Here is a 22,242-nt window from a genome sequence, read left to right as displayed (position 1 = left end):
TTATGTAATTGTAGTTATTTGTAGAAATTGTATTTAATTTATTTATTGATAGTGTAGTGTTAGGTTTTATTGTAGGTAATTGTAGGTATTTTATTTAATTAATTTATTGATAGGGTAGTGTTAGGTTTAATTATAACTTAGGTTAGGACTTATTTTACAGGTAATTTTGTTATTATTTTAACTAGGTAACTATTAAATAGTTCTTAACTATTTAATAGCTATTGTACCTAGTTAAAATAATTACCAAGTTGCCTGTAAAATAAATATTAATCCTAAAATAGCTACAATGTAATTATTATTTATATTGTAGCTATATTAGGAGTTATTTTACAGGTAAGTATTTAGCTTTAAATAGGAATAATTTATTTAATAAGAGTTAATTAATTTCGTTAGATTAAAATTATATTTAATTTAGGGGGGTGTTAGTGTTAGGGTTAGACTTAGCTTTAGGGGTTAATACATTTATTAGAATAGCGGTGAGCTCCGGTCGTCAGATTAGGGGTTAATAATTGAAGTTAGGTGTCGGCGATGTTAGGGAGGGCAGATTAGGGGTTAATACTATTTATGATAGGGTTAGTGAGGCAGATTAGGGGTTAATAACGTTATTATAGTAGCGCTCAGGTCCGCTCGGCAGATTAGGGGTTAATAAGTGTAGGCAGGTGTCGGCGACGTTGTGGGGGGCAGGTTAGGGGTTAATAAATATAATACAGGGGTCGGCGGTGTTAGGGGCAGCAGATTAGGGGTACATAAGTATAACGTAGGTGGCGGTCGGCAGATTAGGGGTTAAAAAAATGTAATCGAGTTGCGGCGATGTGGGGGGACCTCGGTTTAGGGGTACATAGGTAGTTTATGGGTGTTAGTGTACTTTAGAGTACAGTAGTTAAGAGCTTTATGAACCGGCGTTAGCCCAGAAAGCTCTTAACTCCTGCTATTTTTCTGCGGATGGAGTTTTGTCGTTAGAGCTCTAACGCTCACTTCAGAAACGACTCTAAATACCGGCGTTAGGAAGATCCCATTGAAAAGATAGGATACGCAATTGACGTAAGGGGATCTGCGGTATGGAAAAGTCGCGGCTGAAAAGTGAGCGTTAGACCCTTTAATCACTGACTCCAAATACCGGCGGTAGCCTAAAACCAGCGTTAGGAGCCTCTAACGCTGGTTTTCACGGCTAACGCCAAACTCCAAATCTAGGCCTTGGTTTTTTGAGACTTTGATCCAGAAGGGTAGACTACCTGCTGAATTGGCATAGGGAAGTCCCAAACAGATGATTGGCCCCTGACAATTGAGAGGAATGTGGAGAGCAGGGGGGCTTTTTTTTGTTGTTGTTTTCTTTTCTCTTTTTTTTTCTCTTCTGTTGCTGTGTGTGTATGAGCTCAGAGATTAAAGATGTAAAAATTACCAATAGCGTTTAAAAAAACCTTAGTGAAATTTGAATAAGGGTAGTGGAGAAGCCATGGAGAACCTGCTGGATAGAGATAGGATAAAAAGGATGTACAATATGCGTATACCTGGAAATGTTTTAATGAAGCTTATGTTAAATAAAAGAGTGTACTGTGTATATTGTATCAAATACCCTTTTTGGTGAAACGACTTGGTGTCTCCAAAGGAATTTTGTGCCTGGGTTTAACACATATATATATATAAAAGCATATACATATACTGTATATTTACATTTGCTGCCATTGCTGTGCTTCTTACCCCCTTCGCTGTGCTTAGGTTCTGATGCCGTCTCTGATGGCATCAGAATGAGGCTCCCATTGGAGCCTATGGAAGCACGCTCTCATGAGCGCAATGCTTCCAAGCAATTGCTGACAACTTTTAATACCAGCGCACTTTAGGGTGTGCTGGTATTACACAGTGGAGAGCAAATATCACTTTTTTGAAAGCGATATTTAGCGCTCTACTTGTAATCTGGCCCATTTTATTACAATCTTAATTTTTTTTTACTGTCCTTTTAAAAGGCAAGCATGCGCTCAGCACTACTTTAATCCAAATGCTGCGGTGACCCCTAAAATGTAAGCAAGTCCAGTTTTCATAAAAAGTCCTTAATGGCAGTATCAGGAATTCGCCTATATTCTTCTGGCTTCATCATTTGCTCATCATCAAACCAGTCACATACAAAGCTAAATTTTGTTTTTAGAGGTTATCTGCCAAGCAGCATGTATTCCAGACATCTTTATCAATTTAGAAGAACTTCTGGCAAATATTAATGTAACTCTACTAACAGATATATATAAAAACGCCAACAAAACTGTATGAAACTGAATTTTAATAACAGACATATAAAAAAAACACAACAACTGTTATCCGTTTGATTTTACTTGACGTGTTAAATCAGCAGCATGTTTTCGAAGACTAGACCATGACTCTGCAATTTGCTTTCTTCTCTCAGAAAATGTCTGCAACCTGGTAAAGAAATAAAATAACAGTCATAGTCTAGGAAGAATGTAATTTAGGTATTGTGGTTAAAAAAAATAAACATTTAAACAAAACAAGCAAACCTAATGTCTGTTAAAAAACAGGTTTTCGGGGGGCGGAGCCAACTGCCGTACAGATCAGTTGCCATTTCATAGAGCTCCTCCATAAAAACTCTCTGTTTAAACTAATTAACTACTCAAAGGGGAGTCCTAACACTTCCATTACCACTCAGTCACTGAAGTGCAGGATCCCTAACGCAGTATAGCTCTGCTGACCATGTGAAAACTGTACTTTATTTACACACATCCTTATATCAGTGAGGCTTCACAAATAAAGATAACTGCTATCATCTGCCCTTATATATAGCACATAGTGTGGATAGCGCTACTAGGGCTCACGTGGCCACCATCGGTGGGGTAATCCCAGTCCTACCCCTTGCCTACAGCCCTTGCCTGACTCCCTGCATATAGGGAATCATCGTCACTGCTGGGCACTAACTCCCCGGCCAGGAAAGCAGGGTGACAGCTCACCTTCCAGACCGGCCTGGTGAACATCTCTTGGGCCTGCAGCAGCTGTGGAATTTAGTGGTGCTTACATCCTGGTGGACTTCGGTGAGACCTCTCTGCTTTATTTCATATGCTGCTACCCAGGTTCCCCTATTTAGGGCTTATTAACACTGACTGCCCTTATTTACATGTTCTAGCAGCATAATACAAACCATTGTGGTGGCAGAGGGGGTTGCTGGAGGGGCTGCCTGAGACCCACCCCTATTTAAAAGTTTGCTATATTTGTTACCGCCCGAAGGGCCCCCCCTGGCTTACAGTCCTTGTCCTAGTTCCACCTAAACCTAGAACTGCACTACAGGAACTGCGTACCCTTTGCCACGGGACTAATTTCTACCCCTCCTCTGGGTGACCTGGGGCTCTGTAAGGAGTACTTACTTTCTTTATTTACAGGGCCTGGGTGGTAATGGTCCTTCAGTATACATAACCCTATCTGGGGGCTTTGCGAGGTCCCTTTGGGAGTCCACAAGAGTGACTCTTTTTGAATAAGCATCACTAGCAATTTTCACTTATAACTGCAAGGGTCTTAGTATTACCACTACAGGATCTTTCCATATATGGCAATAGCTGCTGCGACAGCTGAGGTGTCTTTGAGCACTTTTCTCAAAGTGTAGTGTCATTTTTGTGTACAGTTGCCATTTTTATTCTCTCACTGCCTGTTTGTTTACTGTATAAATGTATTTAAGGGACTACCACTTAACACTGCTTAACGTTTCATTACTTCCCTAGGTTTGCACGGTGCTCTCTCCTGCCTTTCCCGCTGAGTTACGGCTGTTGGGTCATATACCCATTCCTTTATCCCACATCGTCCTATGGTGACAACCTCCCCAGGAGAGGGCCACTTGGTAAGCGATTTCTCAGGTGTGGGTCAGGAAGGCGGAGTGTACACTTTAATGCACATTAGTTCACTGTAGCTATGTGAGACACTCCCCGAGGGAAGAACCTCCCCAGGATATCTACAAATTTGCATACCCTAGGCTCAATATCTAACCTAATGTCAGTTTAAAAGTTCCTGCATACCACCCCACCCCCCTTCAATTTCAAGAGGATAACATCTAAGTGTTGACCAATATACCTGATATACTAATTACGGCATTGACAACCAACATGTCACAACAAGCAAGGAAAAAACAGAAAGGTAACTCCGGGCCTAGGAAGACAGTGATGGACCATTTTTATCATCGTGGGAACAGACATAATGCTAGACCCGAAGATGAGCAATCTCTCACATCAGACCTGCCTGACGATCACCTGGACAGTAGGCTCTCTAGCTCGAGTACTCCCGGCAGAAGTAAGGGGGATGCCCCTGCTCTACCGCTTGACTCCATTCAACGCATGTTTGAAAACCAAAACCAGACCCCTTACAAGGCGATTTGATAAGCTGGAGAGATCTTTTGAAGACCTACAATGAGATATTTCTTCTATCAGCGAGCGTACTGACATCATAGAAAGGAAGCAGGAGGACCATGCTAACTGGGTCAGGCAAACGCAAATCCTGACAGACCAAGTATCTTTCTTAGAGGCTAAAGTGGCAGACCTGGAAGACAGATCCAGGCGAAATAATGTAAGGTTGAGGGGGATCCCCGAGTCTGTTCTCCCACAAGATCTAGAAGAGTATGCTCAGCGCCTATTCCAATCCATCCTGGGCCCAGCTTCTGGCAACACTGGCAGAATAGACCAGATTCATAGAACAGCAAGATCTAGGAACCTCCCTCCTGGTAAGCCCAGAGACACTATAGCACGCTTACACTATTACTCCTACAAGGACAAACTGATGAGGGCTATGCTGCGCTCCCCACAATTCAATGGGCAATTTAGGGATGTTTCCCTGTTCCCAGACCTTTCATCTTATACCCTGGCGCAGAGGAGGAGCTTCTCAGAGGTCACCAGAACCCTGAGAGACAACCAGATCAGGTACAGATGGGGGTTCCCGACTAAACTGATAGTCCTGAAAGATGGAGCACAACATATTATTCTGACACCCCGACAGGGGCAAGAACTCTTGAGGACATGGCATCTAGAACACCAGGATCCGGTCCCCCCGGCCTCCCCAAGGAGGCCTTTTAATGATCCCAATGTCCCTGCAGATCCGCCTGGGGGGAATCCTGATTTAAGGGTAAACGCCCCAGAATGGAATCCGGGGGGCCCACAGTTAAATGCCTGATACACTGACTCTAGAAGCCGTATACCATCAGGTTCACCACAAGAGGTTTGGGGATGGGGCGGCTAACGGGCTGGATTTGCCATGGCCCCCCTGCAAGTCAAAATGTTTACCGTTGTATTTGTGCACTTAACCTAAATGTTTAAACCTTCACTACAATTATGTGAGGGATTCTGGGTTCCCATCTGGCAATAGGGTGCACCCAGAGAAAGAACAGCCTCCCTGGCTGGAATAAGAGTCACAGCCCCCGCCAAATGTGAAAACGGGATAGATTACCGGAGGGGGACATCAGAAATTAGAATTCACTTTCACAATAAGATTAAAGCGTCCCCTTGTACAATGATTAATGTTTCACATATGTACTTAACTTGCCTGTATCTTCTCCTGTTGCGGATGGGAAGGGGACACGTGCCCCTGTCTGGTGGGGCAGCCTTTCTGGCTGGATCAAGGGTCACAGACCCCCACCGGCAGTGAGACTGTAGGTGCTTTGCCAGACAGGGACCTAATTAAGACCTGTGTTCACAAAATAAGTTTAAGTATTCTAATGCATGTCTTGATTATAACGGGGTTTGGTTCCCCTACTTTGTTTTTCTTTCCAGGTATTGCGGGGGGGGGGGGGTTGTGTTCGCACCCGCCCACGATGTGACGATAATTTGATACCTGCCTCCTTGTGTCAGTTTGGGTGCCGTAGCATTCGAGAAAAAGAGGGCTGGGTAATGGGGACACAAAGAAGGAATGCACTGATTGACATTATATGATAGCTGCCTTCACACCTTGCCACTGTGATTAGGCTTGAACTTTCTGTGTATTTAAATAGGTATGTTGATGCTGAGCTTGGTTTACAGTTATACCCAAATGCATATATATGTTTATAATGATGTTATCTAACTATTAATGTTCATTTGAACTCACTTTTTTTTTTTGGGGGGGGGGTTGGGACTATGAATAGCTCCGCACCCCCAGCATACAACTTGCGGTTAGGGGACTACAGAGCCCTCGGCACACTATTGGCGGAGTTAGGAAGTCTCTGCCACGCCGAGTATCCCACTCTGTCTTCTCTAACAGGTTCCTGTTACTTTAATCCCCACTCCCCCTTTTTTTCCTTTTTTTTTCTTCTCTCTTCTTTCCCACCCAGCCCATTCTACATTCCCGCCATGAAACTCTGTACTTTAAACACTAAGGGCCTCAATTCTCCGACAAAAAGGAGCTTACTGCTAATGTACCTCCAGACCCAACATATTGATTTGGCTTTCCTTCAGGAGACCCACTGGACTGACAACGGAGTTTCTAGATTTAAAACACCACGATACCCAGTTACAATTTCATCCACTTTCCACAAGAAGGCAAGGGGGGTGACGATACTGATAGCGAACCAAATAGCATATGAACCCATATATACTGACTGTGACTTGACAGGCCGATATGCGATATGTGTGTGCCGCCTAAATTGTATAATGTATACTCTAGTTGCAGCCTATTTGCCCAATACTAACCAAGCTAGCTTCCTTAGGAAGCTGCTCCTGACTGTGGATAAAGTAAAACAGGGCCACATCCTCCTAGCTGGCGATCTTAACATGATTTGGGACCCCAAGAGATATAGGAGGGGAAATGCTATGCAGAGAGGGGATAAAAAAAGGGATTTCATATCTCAGAGATTTAGAAAATTGACAGCCCAATAAGATTTGCATGATATTTGGAGGGCCCTGCACCCAGATGCTTGCGACCATACTTTTTACTCAGCCTGCACTCTTCCTTCTCCAGGCTGGAATATGTCTTCTGTGACCCTTGGGCAATGCAGATGGTTCAAGGTTCTACTATAGTGCCATGCATGTGGTCAGACCATGATTTGGTGGTGGTCAGTCTTGACCCAACGATTGCCCAAGAGGGGCCCAGGAGATGGCGTATGCCAGAACATCTGTTTCAAGATGTCCTTATGCCTGAGTGGTCCAGGGAATTCTAGATTTCCTAAGGTTCAACGTAAACGCACACAGTTTGGTCAGCTTTGAAGGCCTATATGAGAGGAATCCTTATAAAAAGGAGTCCCAGAACAGAAAACAAAGAGGCGAGACGCTGGCACAATTATACAGCAGGCTGGTCTCCATTAGGGAGTGGGCCGGGGCCAGTACCTCCCCTTCAGATATTGAGGAGTGGCAGTCTATAAAGGCTCAAATCCGAGACCTAGAAATGGAACAAGCCCGGACGAATCTTAAGTACTTAAAATGAAGTTCTATCATAGTAGCAATAAGGCAGATCGCCTGTCAGCGAATAGGCTACGCCAGAAAACGCTAATGAGTACAATAGCCTATATCCAAAAAGGGGTTGGGAGGTGTTACTCCCCTAGGGATATTGGAGAAGCTTTTGTGAACTACTACAGCAGACTCTATCAAATATCGTCCTCAGAACAACGGCAGACTCTCCCTAGGGAGGACATAACAAAAGGTCTTACAGGATCATAACTTACCTAAAGTCTCCACTGAGGCAGATGAACTATTGTCTGCCCTAATATCGCAGAGGTAACTCAGGCGATCAAAGAGCGGAAGCTGCATAAAGCCCCGGGGTCCGATGGCTTCTCCTCCAATTTGTATAGGAAGCTCTCAGCAGAACTTAGTCCCACCTTGGTCTCTGTTTTTAATTCGGCCTTTCAGATGGGGCGCTTCTCCAGGGAATATTTAAAGGCAGAGATCATGACCATCCCCAAACCGGGTAAGGACCCAAGTCGCTGCAAAAGTTATAGCCCTATATCCCTGATAAATGTGGATATTAAGATGTATTCCAAAATATTGGCTAACAGGATGAGCAGGGCCCTCCCTCTCTGGTCCATCTAGACCAGGTGGGCTTCGTCCATGGCCGGCAAGGCTCGGACAACACACGCCGATTGCTAGATATACTTACCGAATCTGCTTCCTTGGGGCTCCCACTAGTTGCCCTGTCACTAGACGCAGAAAAAGCGTTTGACAGGGTACGGTGGGAGTACATGGAGGAAGTCTTAAGAGCTTTTGGGTTCCCAGTCCATCTTATCAGAGCCATCATGGCTCTGTACTCTAATCCCTCAACTAGGGTTAGAGGGAAGGGATTTTGCTCCAAACCCTTCGATATCATGAACGGAACCAGACAGGGGTGCCCGCTGTCCCCACTCCTTTTTGTATTTATCATCGAGCCTTTGGCAATAATGATCAGACAGTCGAACGAAGTACAAGGATTATTGATGCATGACACTTTACAGAAACTTGCATTATTTGCAGATGATCTTACCCTGTTTGTCACAGAACCTGAGACTTCCCTACCGGCGGTATTCAAGATTCTTAAAAGGTTCGGCAATCTATCTTATTATAAGCTTAACTTCACAAAAACGGAGGCTCTGGCCTTAAATCTTCCCTCGGCGCAGCTCTCCCAACCCAAAGAGTCCTACCCATTCAGTTGGTCTACAAGCCAGCTGAAACACTTGGGGGTTATCCTCTCACCTGACCCAAAAAAAGTGATTCATGCCAATTACAACCCACTTTTAAGAGAATTTGAGACTCTTACTGCAAAATGGTCCAGATTCGAGATTTCATGGAGTGGGAGAATCCAGACGGTAAAAATTATGCTATTACCTAAGGCCACATACCTCTCTCGGTGCATCCCACTGATGATTCCGAACTATACTTTGAATCACTTCCAATCGGTGATAAACAGATTTATCTGGCAGGGCAAACCCCAGCTGATCGCGATGCAGAAGCTGCAAAGACCTATCCTAAGTGGAGGTCTGACAGCCCCTAATGTTCGTACTTACTATAAAGTCGCCATGCTCTCTCATATAGCGGCTTGGGGGACACCATCCAAAGATACCAGATGGGGACAGCTTGAACAAGCAGTACTCCCAGCGGGCTTACTCCTCGAGAATCTCATATGGGTCCCACAGCATGCTGATGCACTTGTGGGTGTGGACAACCCTATTATTAAGGCCTGCATTAAAACATGGAGGGAGCTCCAAAATTTAGCACAGGTCGTGCCACACCCATCCCCTGCTCATTCGGTCAGGGCGCTATTGCTCTTCTTACCAAACTCGGACCCTCGGGGGTGGTCCGTATGGGGCTTAAAACAAATCCAGGATCTATACTCACCACACGGCTTGGCATCACAGGCCTTCGGTCTGTCAACTGTAGATATTCCTAAGAAGCACCATTTTGAATATTTTAGACTAGTCTCTATGATTTTGGTGTGGGGATTCAAGAGACACAAACCAAGAGAAATGACCCAGTGGAAAAAAAGGTGGCTTGCTGAAGCCACTTTGTAAAGTCCTGACAATTCATTATCAAATACTACTGGACTCAGAAGGGTTTGTAAGGGTGTTCCATGTCCTGGAGTGGGAGAGAGAAATGGGGCGGGCGCATACTGAATTAGAATGGCAAAAAGCCATACAATTTACAAGAGCGGCAATACATTGTGTCACGCTATATGAACTGTTTATCAAGTTAGTGCTGCGCTGGCATAGGGTCCCAGTCCAATTACACAAGATCTTCCCCCAAAAGTCGAATAAGTGCTGGAGAGGATGTGGCCAGAGGGGATCTCACTTCCACATTTGGTGGAGTTGCAGCAAATTGAGGGAGGTATGGGATCAGGTGGCGACGGTACTTGACCAAATGGGTTTAATCCACAAACTGACACCAGACACGGCCCTCTTCCATCAAGGGCTAGGGAAACTGACCCAACTGGAGAGAATGTTGTGTATTATCATCCTTCTAGCTACAAAATTGGGCATAGCGAGAAGCTGGCTGGGAACGGTTAGGGACATCATTGAATATATTCGAACAATGGAAGAATACTCTCTAAAAGCTATGGGTAAATTGGGATTACATGGCCAGGTCTGGGTAGCTTGGGAAGATTGGGTGAGAGCAGACAATTAGGGAATAACAGAATATGGACAAAAGTGCCGACATAAAAAAGGTGTGGTCTGCCCCTTCAGGCTTTCTGCAGCTGTTTCCCCTTCTTCCCCGTATTCCCCCCCTTTTTTTTTTCTTTCTCTTCTCTCTCTCCCTGTTGCCTCTGAATATATTTTTTTTTACTAGTCAGAACTTCTTTTATACTCACCTGGATGCTGTTGCACTAGGTAATTAAAGCAACTCCTTAAACCTCCTAATGGAGATTATGAACCAGGTGAATAATAATATTTCTTTTGTGTTAAATTGTATTGTTTTATGTTCTGCTATGTAGGTTGTGGACACATAAAGGCCTACTTTTCCCTATTTAGAATCTTTACACGAAAGTTAGGCCGTATGATCACCACTTGCTAACTCATTTCTTTTTTTCTTTTCTTTTTTTCTGTTGTTCAAACTATATAAAAAGAGGTGCCACTCATGGCTTGTTATATTTCCCTATTGCTTAGGATCTAATGCTGTTTATGGCCTCTAGGACATGCCTTCTGTATTAGATGCTTGAGACTCGATGTATGTTGAGAGGCGTGTTGCCATGACAACCGTAAGAACCTGTTTGACGAATCTTAAGTACTTAAAAATGAAGTTCTATCATAGTAGCAATAAGGCAGATCGCCTGTCAGCGAATAGGCTACGCCAGAAAACGCTAATGAGTACAATAGCCTATATCCAAAAAGGGGTTGGGAGGTGTTACTCCCCTAGGGATATTGGAGAAGCTTTTGTGAACTACTACAGCAGACTCTATCAAATATCGTCCTCAGAACAACGGCAGACTCTCCCTAGGGAGGACATAACAAAAGGTCTTACAGGATCATAACTTACCTAAAGTCTCCACTGAGGCAGATGAACTATTGTCTGCCCTAATATCGCAGAGGTAACTCAGGCGATCAAAGAGCGGAAGCTGCATAAAGCCCCGGGGTCCGATGGCTTCTCCTCCAATTTGTATAGGAAGCTCTCAGCAGAACTTAGTCCCACCTTGGTCTCTGTTTTTAATTCGGCCTTTCAGATGGGGCGCTTCTCCAGGGAATATTTAAAGGCAGAGATCATGACCATCCCCAAACCGGGTAAGGACCCAAGTCGCTGCAAAAGTTATAGCCCTATATCCCTGATAAATGTGGATATTAAGATGTATTCCAAAATATTGGCTAACAGGATGAGCAGGGCCCTCCCTCTCTGGTCCATCTAGACCAGGTGGGCTTCGTCCATGGCCGGCAAGGCTCGGACAACACACGCCGATTGCTAGATATACTTACCGAATCTGCTTCCTTGGGGCTCCCACTAGTTGCCCTGTCACTAGACGCAGAAAAAGCGTTTGACAGGGTACGGTGGGAGTACATGGAGGAAGTCTTAAGAGCTTTTGGGTTCCCAGTCCATCTTATCAGAGCCATCATGGCTCTGTACTCTAATCCCTCAACTAGGGTTAGAGGGAAGGGATTTTGCTCCAAACCCTTCGATATCATGAACGGAACCAGACAGGGGTGCCCGCTGTCCCCACTCCTTTTTGTATTTATCATCGAGCCTTTGGCAATAATGATCAGACAGTCGAACGAAGTACAAGGATTATTGATGCATGACACTTTACAGAAACTTGCATTATTTGCAGATGATCTTACCCTGTTTGTCACAGAACCTGAGACTTCCCTACCGGCGGTATTCAAGATTCTTAAAAGGTTCGGCAATCTATCTTATTATAAGCTTAACTTCACAAAAACGGAGGCTCTGGCCTTAAATCTTCCCTCGGCGCAGCTCTCCCAACCCAAAGAGTCCTACCCATTCAGTTGGTCTACAAGCCAGCTGAAACACTTGGGGGTTATCCTCTCACCTGACCCAAAAAATGTGATTCATGCCAATTACAACCCACTTTTAAGAGAATTTGAGACTCTTACTGCAAAATGGTCCAGATTCGAGATTTCATGGAGTGGGAGAATCCAGACGGTAAAAATTATGCTATTACCTAAGGCCACATACCTCTCTCGGTGCATCCCACTGATGATTCCGAACTATACTTTGAATCACTTCCAATCGGTGATAAACAGATTTATCTGGCAGGGCAAACCCCAGCTGATCGCGATGCAGAAGCTGCAAAGACCTATCCTAAGTGGAGGTCTGACAGCCCCTAATGTTCGTACTTACTATAAAGTCGCCATGCTCTCTCATATAGCGGCTTGGGGGACACCATCCAAAGATACCAGATGGGGACAGCTTGAACAAGCAGTACTCCCAGCGGGCTTACTCCTCGAGAATCTCATATGGGTCCCACAGCATGCTGATGCACTTGTGGGTGTGGACAACCCTATTATTAAGGCCTGCATTAAAACATGGAGGGAGCTCCAAAATTTAGCACAGGTCGTGCCACACCCATCCCCTGCTCATTCGGTCAGGGCGCTATTGCTCTTCTTACCAAACTCGGACCCTCGGGGGTGGTCCGTATGGGGCTTAAAACAAATCCAGGATCTATACTCACCACACGGCTTGGCATCACAGGCCTTCGGTCTGTCAACTGTAGATATTCCTAAGAAGCACCATTTTGAATATTTTAGACTAGTCTCTATGATTTTGGTGTGGGGATTCAAGAGACACAAACCAAGAGAAATGACCCAGTGGAAAAAAAGGTGGCTTGCTGAAGCCACTTTGTAAAGTCCTGACAATTCATTATCAAATACTACTGGACTCAGAAGGGTTTGTAAGGGTGTTCCATGTCCTGGAGTGGGAGAGAGAAATGGGGCGGGCGCATACTGAATTAGAATGGCAAAAAGCCATACAATTTACAAGAGCGGCAATACATTGTGTCACGCTATATGAACTGTTTATCAAGTTAGTGCTGCGCTGGCATAGGGTCCCAGTCCAATTACACAAGATCTTCCCCCAAAAGTCGAATAAGTGCTGGAGAGGATGTGGCCAGAGGGGATCTCACTTCCACATTTGGTGGAGTTGCAGCAAATTGAGGGAGGTATGGGATCAGGTGGCGACGGTACTTGACCAAATGGGTTTAATCCACAAACTGACACCAGACACGGCCCTCTTCCATCAAGGGCTAGGGAAACTGACCCAACTGGAGAGAATGTTGTGTATTATCATCCTTCTAGCTACAAAATTGGGCATAGCGAGAAGCTGGCTGGGAACGGTTAGGGACATCATTGAATATATTCGAACAATGGAAGAATACTCTCTAAAAGCTATGGGTAAATTGGGATTACATGGCCAGGTCTGGGTAGCTTGGGAAGATTGGGTGAGAGCAGACAATTAGGGAATAACAGAATATGGACAAAAGTGCCGACATAAAAAAGGTGTGGTCTGCCCCTTCAGGCTTTCTGCAGCTGTTTCCCCTTCTTCCCCGTATTCCCCCCCTTTTTTTTTTCTTTCTCTTCTCTCTCTCCCTGTTGCCTCTGAATATATTTTTTTTTACTAGTCAGAACTTCTTTTATACTCACCTGGATGCTGTTGCACTAGGTAATTAAAGCAACTCCTTAAACCTCCTAATGGAGATTATGAACCAGGTGAATAATAATATTTCTTTTGTGTTAAATTGTATTGTTTTATGTTCTGCTATGTAGGTTGTGGACACATAAAGGCCTACTTTTCCCTATTTAGAATCTTTACACGAAAGTTAGGCCGTATGATCACCACTTGCTAACTCATTTCTTTTTTTCTTTTCTTTTTTTCTGTTGTTCAAACTATATAAAAAGAGGTGCCACTCATGGCTTGTTATATTTCCCTATTGCTTAGGATCTAATGCTGTTTATGGCCTCTAGGACATGCCTTCTGTATTAGATGCTTGAGACTCGATGTATGTTGAGAGGCGTGTTGCCATGACAACCGTAAGAACCTGTTTGACGAATCTTAAGTACTTAAAAATGAAGTTCTATCATAGTAGCAATAAGGCAGATCGCCTGTCAGCGAATAGGCTACGCCAGAAAACGCTAATGAGTACAATAGCCTATATCCAAAAAGGGGTTGGGAGGTGTTACTCCCCTAGGGATATTGGAGAAGCTTTTGTGAACTACTACAGCAGACTCTATCAAATATCGTCCTCAGAACAACGGCAGACTCTCCCTAGGGAGGACATAACAAAAGGTCTTACAGGATCATAACTTACCTAAAGTCTCCACTGAGGCAGATGAACTATTGTCTGCCCTAATATCGCAGAGGTAACTCAGGCGATCAAAGAGCGGAAGCTGCATAAAGCCCCGGGGTCCGATGGCTTCTCCTCCAATTTGTATAGGAAGCTCTCAGCAGAACTTAGTCCCACCTTGGTCTCTGTTTTTAATTCGGCCTTTCAGATGGGGCGCTTCTCCAGGGAATATTTAAAGGCAGAGATCATGACCATCCCCAAACCGGGTAAGGACCCAAGTCGCTGCAAAAGTTATAGCCCTATATCCCTGATAAATGTGGATATTAAGATGTATTCCAAAATATTGGCTAACAGGATGAGCAGGGCCCTCCCTCTCTGGTCCATCTAGACCAGGTGGGCTTCGTCCATGGCCGGCAAGGCTCGGACAACACACGCCGATTGCTAGATATACTTACCGAATCTGCTTCCTTGGGGCTCCCACTAGTTGCCCTGTCACTAGACGCAGAAAAAGCGTTTGACAGGGTACGGTGGGAGTACATGGAGGAAGTCTTAAGAGCTTTTGGGTTCCCAGTCCATCTTATCAGAGCCATCATGGCTCTGTACTCTAATCCCTCAACTAGGGTTAGAGGGAAGGGATTTTGCTCCAAACCCTTCGATATCATGAACGGAACCAGACAGGGGTGCCCGCTGTCCCCACTCCTTTTTGTATTTATCATCGAGCCTTTGGCAATAATGATCAGACAGTCGAACGAAGTACAAGGATTATTGATGCATGACACTTTACAGAAACTTGCATTATTTGCAGATGATCTTACCCTGTTTGTCACAGAACCTGAGACTTCCCTACCGGCGGTATTCAAGATTCTTAAAAGGTTCGGCAATCTATCTTATTATAAGCTTAACTTCACAAAAACGGAGGCTCTGGCCTTAAATCTTCCCTCGGCGCAGCTCTCCCAACCCAAAGAGTCCTACCCATTCAGTTGGTCTACAAGCCAGCTGAAACACTTGGGGGTTATCCTCTCACCTGACCCAAAAAATGTGATTCATGCCAATTACAACCCACTTTTAAGAGAATTTGAGACTCTTACTGCAAAATGGTCCAGATTCGAGATTTCATGGAGTGGGAGAATCCAGACGGTAAAAATTATGCTATTACCTAAGGCCACATACCTCTCTCGGTGCATCCCACTGATGATTCCGAACTATACTTTGAATCACTTCCAATCGGTGATAAACAGATTTATCTGGCAGGGCAAACCCCAGCTGATCGCGATGCAGAAGCTGCAAAGACCTATCCTAAGTGGAGGTCTGACAGCCCCTAATGTTCGTACTTACTATAAAGTCGCCATGCTCTCTCATATAGCGGCTTGGGGGACACCATCCAAAGATACCAGATGGGGACAGCTTGAACAAGCAGTACTCCCAGCGGGCTTACTCCTCGAGAATCTCATATGGGTCCCACAGCATGCTGATGCACTTGTGGGTGTGGACAACCCTATTATTAAGGCCTGCATTAAAACATGGAGGGAGCTCCAAAATTTAGCACAGGTCGTGCCACACCCATCCCCTGCTCATTCGGTCAGGGCGCTATTGCTCTTCTTACCAAACTCGGACCCTTGGGGGTGGTCCGTATGGGGCTTAAAACAAATCCAGGATCTATACTCACCACACGGCTTGGCATCACAGGCCTCCGGTCTGTCAACTGTAGATATTCCTAAGAAGCACCATTTTGAATATTTTAGACTAGTCTCTATGATTTTGGTGTGGGGATTCAAGAGACACAAACCAAGAGAAATGACCCAGTGGAAAAAAAGGTGGCTTGCTGAAGCCACTTTGTAAAGTCCTGACAATTCATTATCAAATACTACTGGACTCAGAAGGGTTTGTAAGGGTGTTCCATGTCCTGGAGTGGGAGAGAGAAATGGGGCGGGCGCATACTGAATTAGAATGGCAAAAAGCCATACAATTTACAAGAGCGGCAATACATTGTGTCACGCTATATGAACTGTTTATCAAGTTAGTGCTGCGCTGGCATAGGGTCCCAGTCCAATTACACAAGATCTTCCCCCAAAAGTCGAATAAGTGCTGGAGAGGATGTGGCCAGAGGGGATCTCACTTCCACATTTGGTGGAGTTGCAGCAAATTGAGGGAGGTATGGGATCAGGTGGCGACGGTACTTGACCAAATGGGTTTAATCCACAAACTGACACCAGACACGGCCCTCTTCCATCAAGGGCTAGGGAAACTGACCCAACTGGAGAGAATGTTGTGTATTATCATCCTTCTAGCTACAAAATTGGGCATAGCGAGAAGCTGGCTGGGAACGGTTAGGGACATCATTGAATATATTCGAACAATGGAAGAATACTCTCTAAAAGCTATGGGTAAATTGGGATTACATGGCCAGGTCTGGGTAGCTTGGGAAGATTGGGTGAGAGCAGACAATTAGGGAATAACAGAATATGGACAAAAGTGCCGACATAAAAAAGGTGTGGTCTGCCCCTTCAGGCTTTCTGCAGCTGTTTCCCCTTCTTCCCCGTATTCCCCCCCTTTTTTTTTTCTTTCTCTTCTCTCTCTCCCTGTTGCCTCTGAATATATTTTTTTTTACTAGTCAGAACTTCTTTTATACTCACCTGGATGCTGTTGCACTAGGTAATTAAAGCAACTCCTTAAACCTCCTAATGGAGATTATGAACCAGGTGAATAATAATATTTCTTTTGTGTTAAATTGTATTGTTTTATGTTCTGCTATGTAGGTTGTGGACACATAAAGGCCTACTTTTCCCTATTTAGAATCTTTACACGAAAGTTAGGCCGTATGATCACCACTTGCTAACTCATTTCTTTTTTTCTTTTCTTTTTTTCTGTTGTTCAAACTATATAAAAAGAGGTGCCACTCATGGCTTGTTATATTTCCCTATTGCTTAGGATCTAATGCTGTTTATGGCCTCTAGGACATGCCTTCTGTATTAGATGCTTGAGACTCGATGTATGTTGAGAGGCGTGTTGCCATGACAACTGTAAGAACCTGTTTTTGTATGTCATTGCTACCTCAATAAAAATTATTTAAAAAAAACAACAACAAAAAACAGGTTTTCCAGCCTTTCCCAAGGAGAAAAGGGGATTTCCCCCCTTGCAAATTTTAGAAATGCAATTAAATGTAATAAAAATATATGATAATAAAGGGACGTATTGTAAAATTTGTTTTCCCTTAATGTGTTCCCAATTACTTGTTATATCAGTTGCAGTGTATTAAAGGGACAGTAAAGTTAAAATTAAGCTTTCATGATTCAGGTAGAGCATACAATTTTAAACAACTTTTCAGTTTTTTTCTGCTAACTAATATGATTTGTTCTCTTTGCATCCTTTATTGAAGAACATACCAAGGTAGGGTCAGAAGCAGGAATGCACTACTTGGAACTGGCTATGTCTTTGTCATTGGCGCACTAGCTATCTTGTCATTGGCGCACCTGATGTGCTCAGCTAGCTTCCAGTAGTAGTAAAAAGTATTCAGTAAAACCCCTGGCCTTGAACTGCAGGTACCTCTTGCATAACATTGGTTTGTAGGAAATGAATTGCATACTGGAAAAGACCAACGAGTTAGGAAAGATCCTGAGAAAACATAATTTATGCTTACCAGATAAATTCCTTTCCTTCCTGGCAGGGAGAGTCCATGACTTCATTCCTTACTGTTGGGTAATACAACACCTGGCCACCAGGAGGAGGCAAAGACACCCCAGCCAATGGCTTAAATATCCCTCCCACTTCCCCTATACCCCAGTCATTCAGGGTATAAAAAGATGCCAGAATAAATAATATAAAAAGGGAGCCGCCCATCAAAACAATAAATTAGAGGCGGGGTTGTGGACTCTTCCCTGCCAGGAAGGAAAGGAATGTATCTGGTAAGCATAAATTATGTTTTCCTTCCATAAGGCAGGGAGAGTCCCCAACTTCGTTCCTTACTGTTGGGAAAACTATACCCGAGCTCCAGAGAACACTGAATGAATAACGAGAGGGAACAGGAAAAAAAGGCGGAGCCTATTCTGAGGGCATCACAACCTGCAAAACTTTTCTCCCGAAAGCTGCTTCAGCTGAAGCAAACACATCAAACTTGTAAAATTTAGAAAAAGTGTGTAAGGAGGACCAGGTAGCCACCTTACAAATCTGATCGATTGAGGCTTCGTTCTTAAAAGCCCAAAAGGAAGCCACTGCTCTAGTGGAATGAGCCGTTATTCTCTCAGGAGGCTGTTGTCCCGCTGTCTCATAAGGTAAGCAGATGACACTCGTCAACCAGAAGGATAGGGAAGTCGTAGTAGTCTTCTGTCCCTTACTCTTCCCCGTATAGATGACAAACAAAGAGGAAGATTGTCTGAATTCCTTAGTACATCTAGATTGTGAAGCAAACAATCCTTCACTAAAGAAGGATTAGGACACAAGGAAGTAACAACAATTTCTTGATTAATGTTACGATTCGACACCACCTTAGGGAGGAAACCTAGTTTAGTGCATAAAACCGGCTTATCAGCATGAAAAAACAGATAAGGTGGATCACATTGCAAAGCAGAAATCTCAGAAACTCTGCGCACAGAGGCAATAGCCAACAAAAAAAGAACCTTCCAAGATAACAATTTAATGTCAATTGTATGCATAGGCTCAAACAGAGCCTGCTGCAAAAAACACTAAGAACAATATTGAGGCTCCAAGGCAGAGACCCAGATCTAAACACAGGTCTGATCCTAGCCAGAGCCTTAACAAAGGACAGGACATCCGGAAGCTCAGCCAATCTTTTGTGCAGTAACAACAACAGGGCCGATATCTGTCCAAAACAGATAAGGTGGATCACATTGCAAAGCAGAAATCTCAGAAACTCTGCGCACAGAGGCAATAGCCAACAAAAAAAGAACCTTCCAAGATAACAATTTAATGTCAACTGTATGTATAGGCTCAAACAGAGCCTGCTGCAAAAAACACTAAGAACAATATTGAGGCTCCAAGGCAGATACCCAGATCTAAACACAGGTCTGATCCTAGCCAGAGCCTTAACAAAGGACAGGACATCCGGAAGCTCAGCCAATCTTTTGTGCAGTAACACCGACAGGGCCGATATCTGTCCCTTCAGGGAACTAGCAGATAGGCCCTTCTCCAGTCCATCCTGGAGAAAAACATAATTTATGTAAGAACTTACCTGATAAATTCATTTCTTTCATATAAGCAAGAGTCCATGAGCTAGTGACGTATGGGATATACATTCCTACCAGGAGGGGCAAAGTTTCCCAAACCTCAAAATGCCTATAAATACACCCCTCACCACACCCACAAATCAGTTTAACGAATAGCCAGGAAGTGGGGTGATAAGAAAAAAAGTGCGAAGCATAAATATAAGGAATTGGAATAATTGTGCTTTATACAAAAAATCATAACCACCACAAAAAAGGGTGGGCCTCATGGACTCTTGCTAATATGAAAGAAATTAATTTATCAGGTAACTTCTTACATAAATTATGTTTTCTTTCATGTAATTAGCAAGAGTCCATGAGCTAGTGACGTATGGGATAATGACTACCCAAGATGTGGATCTTCCACGCAAGAGTCACTAGAGAGGGAGGGATAAAATAAAGACAGCCAATTCCGCTGAAAAAAATCCACACCCAAAAATAAAGTTTAAATCTTATAAAGAAAAAAACTGAAAATATAAGCAGAAGATTCAAACTGAAATAGCTGCCTGAAGTACTTTTCTACCAAAGACAGCTTCAGAAGAAGAAAACACATCAAAATGGTAGAATTTAGTAAAAGTATGCAAAGAAGACCAAGTTGCTGCTTTGCAAATCTGATCAACCGAAGCTTCATTCCTAAACGCCCAGGAAGTAGAAACTGACCTAGTAGAATGAGCTGTAATCCTTTGAGGCGGAGTTTTACCGACTCGACATAAGCATGATGAATTAAAGATTTCAACCAAGATGCCAAAGAAATGGCAGAGGCCTTCTGACCTTTCCTAGAACCGGAAAAGATAACAAATAGACTAGAAGTCTTTCGGAAATTCTTAGTAGCTTCAACATAATATTTCAAAGCTCTAACTACATCCAAAGAATGCAATGATTTCTCCTTAGAATTCTTAGGATTAGGACATAATGAAGGAACCACAATTTCTCTACTAATGTTGTTGGAATTCACAACCTTAGGTAAAAATTTAAAAGAAGTTCGCAACACCGCCTTATCCTGGTGAAAAATCAGAAAAGGAGACTCACAAGAAAGAGCAGATAATTCAGAAACTCTTCTGGCAGAAGAGATAGCCAAAAGGAACAAAACTTTCCAAGAAAGTAATTTAATGTCCAATGAATGCATAGGTTCAAACGGAGGAGCTTGAAGAGCCCTCAGAACCAAATTCAAATTCCAAGGAGGAGAAATTGACTTAATGACAGGTTTTATACGAACCAAAGCTTGTACAAAACAATGAACATCAGGAAGATTAGCAATCTTTCTGTGAAAAAGAACAGAAAGAGCAGAGATTTGTCCTTTCAAGGAACTTGCAGACAAACCTTTATCCAAACCATCCTGAAGAAACTGTAAAATTCTCGGAATTCTAAAAGAATGCCAGGAAAAATGATGAGAAAAGACACCAAGAAATATAAGTCTTCCAGACTCTATAATATATCTCCCTAGATACAGATTTACGAGCCTGTAACATAGTATTAATCACAGAGTCAGAGAAACCTCTTTGACTAAGAATCAAGCGTTCAATCTCCATATCTTTAAATTTAAGGATTTGAGATCCTGATGGAAAAAAGGACCTTGCGACAGAAGGTCTGGCCTTAAAGGAAGAGTCCACGGTTGGCAAGAGGCCATCCGGACAAGATCCGCATACCAAAACCTGTGAGGCCATGCTGGAGCTACCAGCAGAACAAACAAGCATTCCTTCAGAATCTTGGAGATTACTCTTGAAAGGAGAACTAGAGGCGGAAAGATATAGGCAGGGTGATACTTCCAAGGAAGTGACAATGCATCCACTGCTACCGCTTGAGGATCCCTGGATCTGGACAGATACCTGGGAAGTTTCTTGTTTAGATGAGAGGCCATCAAATCTATTTCTGGAAGTCCCCACATTTGAACAATCTGAAGAAATACCTCTGGGTGAAGAGACCATTCGCCCGGATGTAACATTTGGCGACTGAGATAATCCGCTTCCCAATTGTCTATACCTGGGATATGAACCGCAGAAACTAGACAGGAGCTGGATTCCGCCCATACCAGAATTCGAGATACTTCTTTCATAGCCAGAGGACTGTGAGTCCCTCCTTGATGATTGATGTATGCCACAGTTGTGACATTGTCTTTCTGAAAACAAATGAACGATTCTCTCTTTAGAAGAGGCCAAGACTGAAGAGCTCTGAAAATTGCACGGAGTTCCAAAATATTGATCGGTAATCTCACCTCCTGAGATTCCCAAACCCCTTGTGCTGTCAGAGACCCCCACACAGCTCCCCAACCTGTAAGACTTGCATCTGTTGAAATTACAGTCCAGGTCGGAAGAACAAAAGAAGCCCCCTGAACTAAACGATGGTGATCTGTCCACCACGTCAGAGAGTGTCATACAATCGGTTTTAAAGATATTAATTGAGATATCTTTGTGTAATCCCTGCACCACTGGTTCAGCATACAGAGCTGAAGAGGCCGCATGTGAAAACGAGCAAAGGGGATCGCGTCCGATGCAGCAGTCATAAGACCTAGAATTTCCATGCATAAGGCTACCGAAGGGAATGATTGTGACTGAAGGTTTCAACAAGCTGATATCAATTTTAGACGTCTCTTGTCTGTCAAAGATAGAGTCATGGACACTGAATCTATCTGGAAACCTAAAAAGGTTACCTGTGTCTGAGGAATCAATGAACTTTTTGGTAAATTGATCCTCCAACCATGATGTTGAAGAAACAACACAAGTCGATTCGTATGAGATTCTGCTAAATGTGAAGACTGAGCAAGTACCAAGATATCGTCCAAATAAGGAAATACCACAATACCCTGTTCTCTGATTACAGACAGAAGGGCACCAAGAACCTTTGTAAAAATTCTTGGAGCTGTAGCTAGGCCAAACGGCAGAGCCACAAACTGGTAATGCTT

The 22,242-nt window shown here is 43.6% G+C and overlaps 1 protein-coding gene across 1 annotated transcript in view; it reads right to left on the bottom strand.

The window, feature by feature from the left end:
• Positions 1 to 2,252: 2,252 nt before the first annotated feature.
• The window catches only part of WDR93 (WD repeat domain 93), a 121,703-nt gene continuing 101,713 nt past the window's right edge, over positions 2,253 to 22,242 (bottom strand). Inside the window, exon 16 of the mRNA XM_053719358.1 lies at positions 2,253 to 2,406. Within this exon, the coding sequence (XP_053575333.1) occupies positions 2,304 to 2,406 (103 nt within the window). The 3' untranslated portion in view covers positions 2,253 to 2,303. The remainder of the gene's footprint in view (positions 2,407 to 22,242) is intronic.

Source organism: Bombina bombina, chromosome 6 (genome assembly GCF_027579735.1).
Source record: "Bombina bombina isolate aBomBom1 chromosome 6, aBomBom1.pri, whole genome shotgun sequence".
In the NCBI taxonomy this organism is placed as follows: domain Eukaryota; kingdom Metazoa; phylum Chordata; class Amphibia; order Anura; family Bombinatoridae; genus Bombina; species Bombina bombina.
Note: the sequence above shows the minus strand (reverse complement) of the source record. Positions and strands in the feature narration are given on the sequence as shown.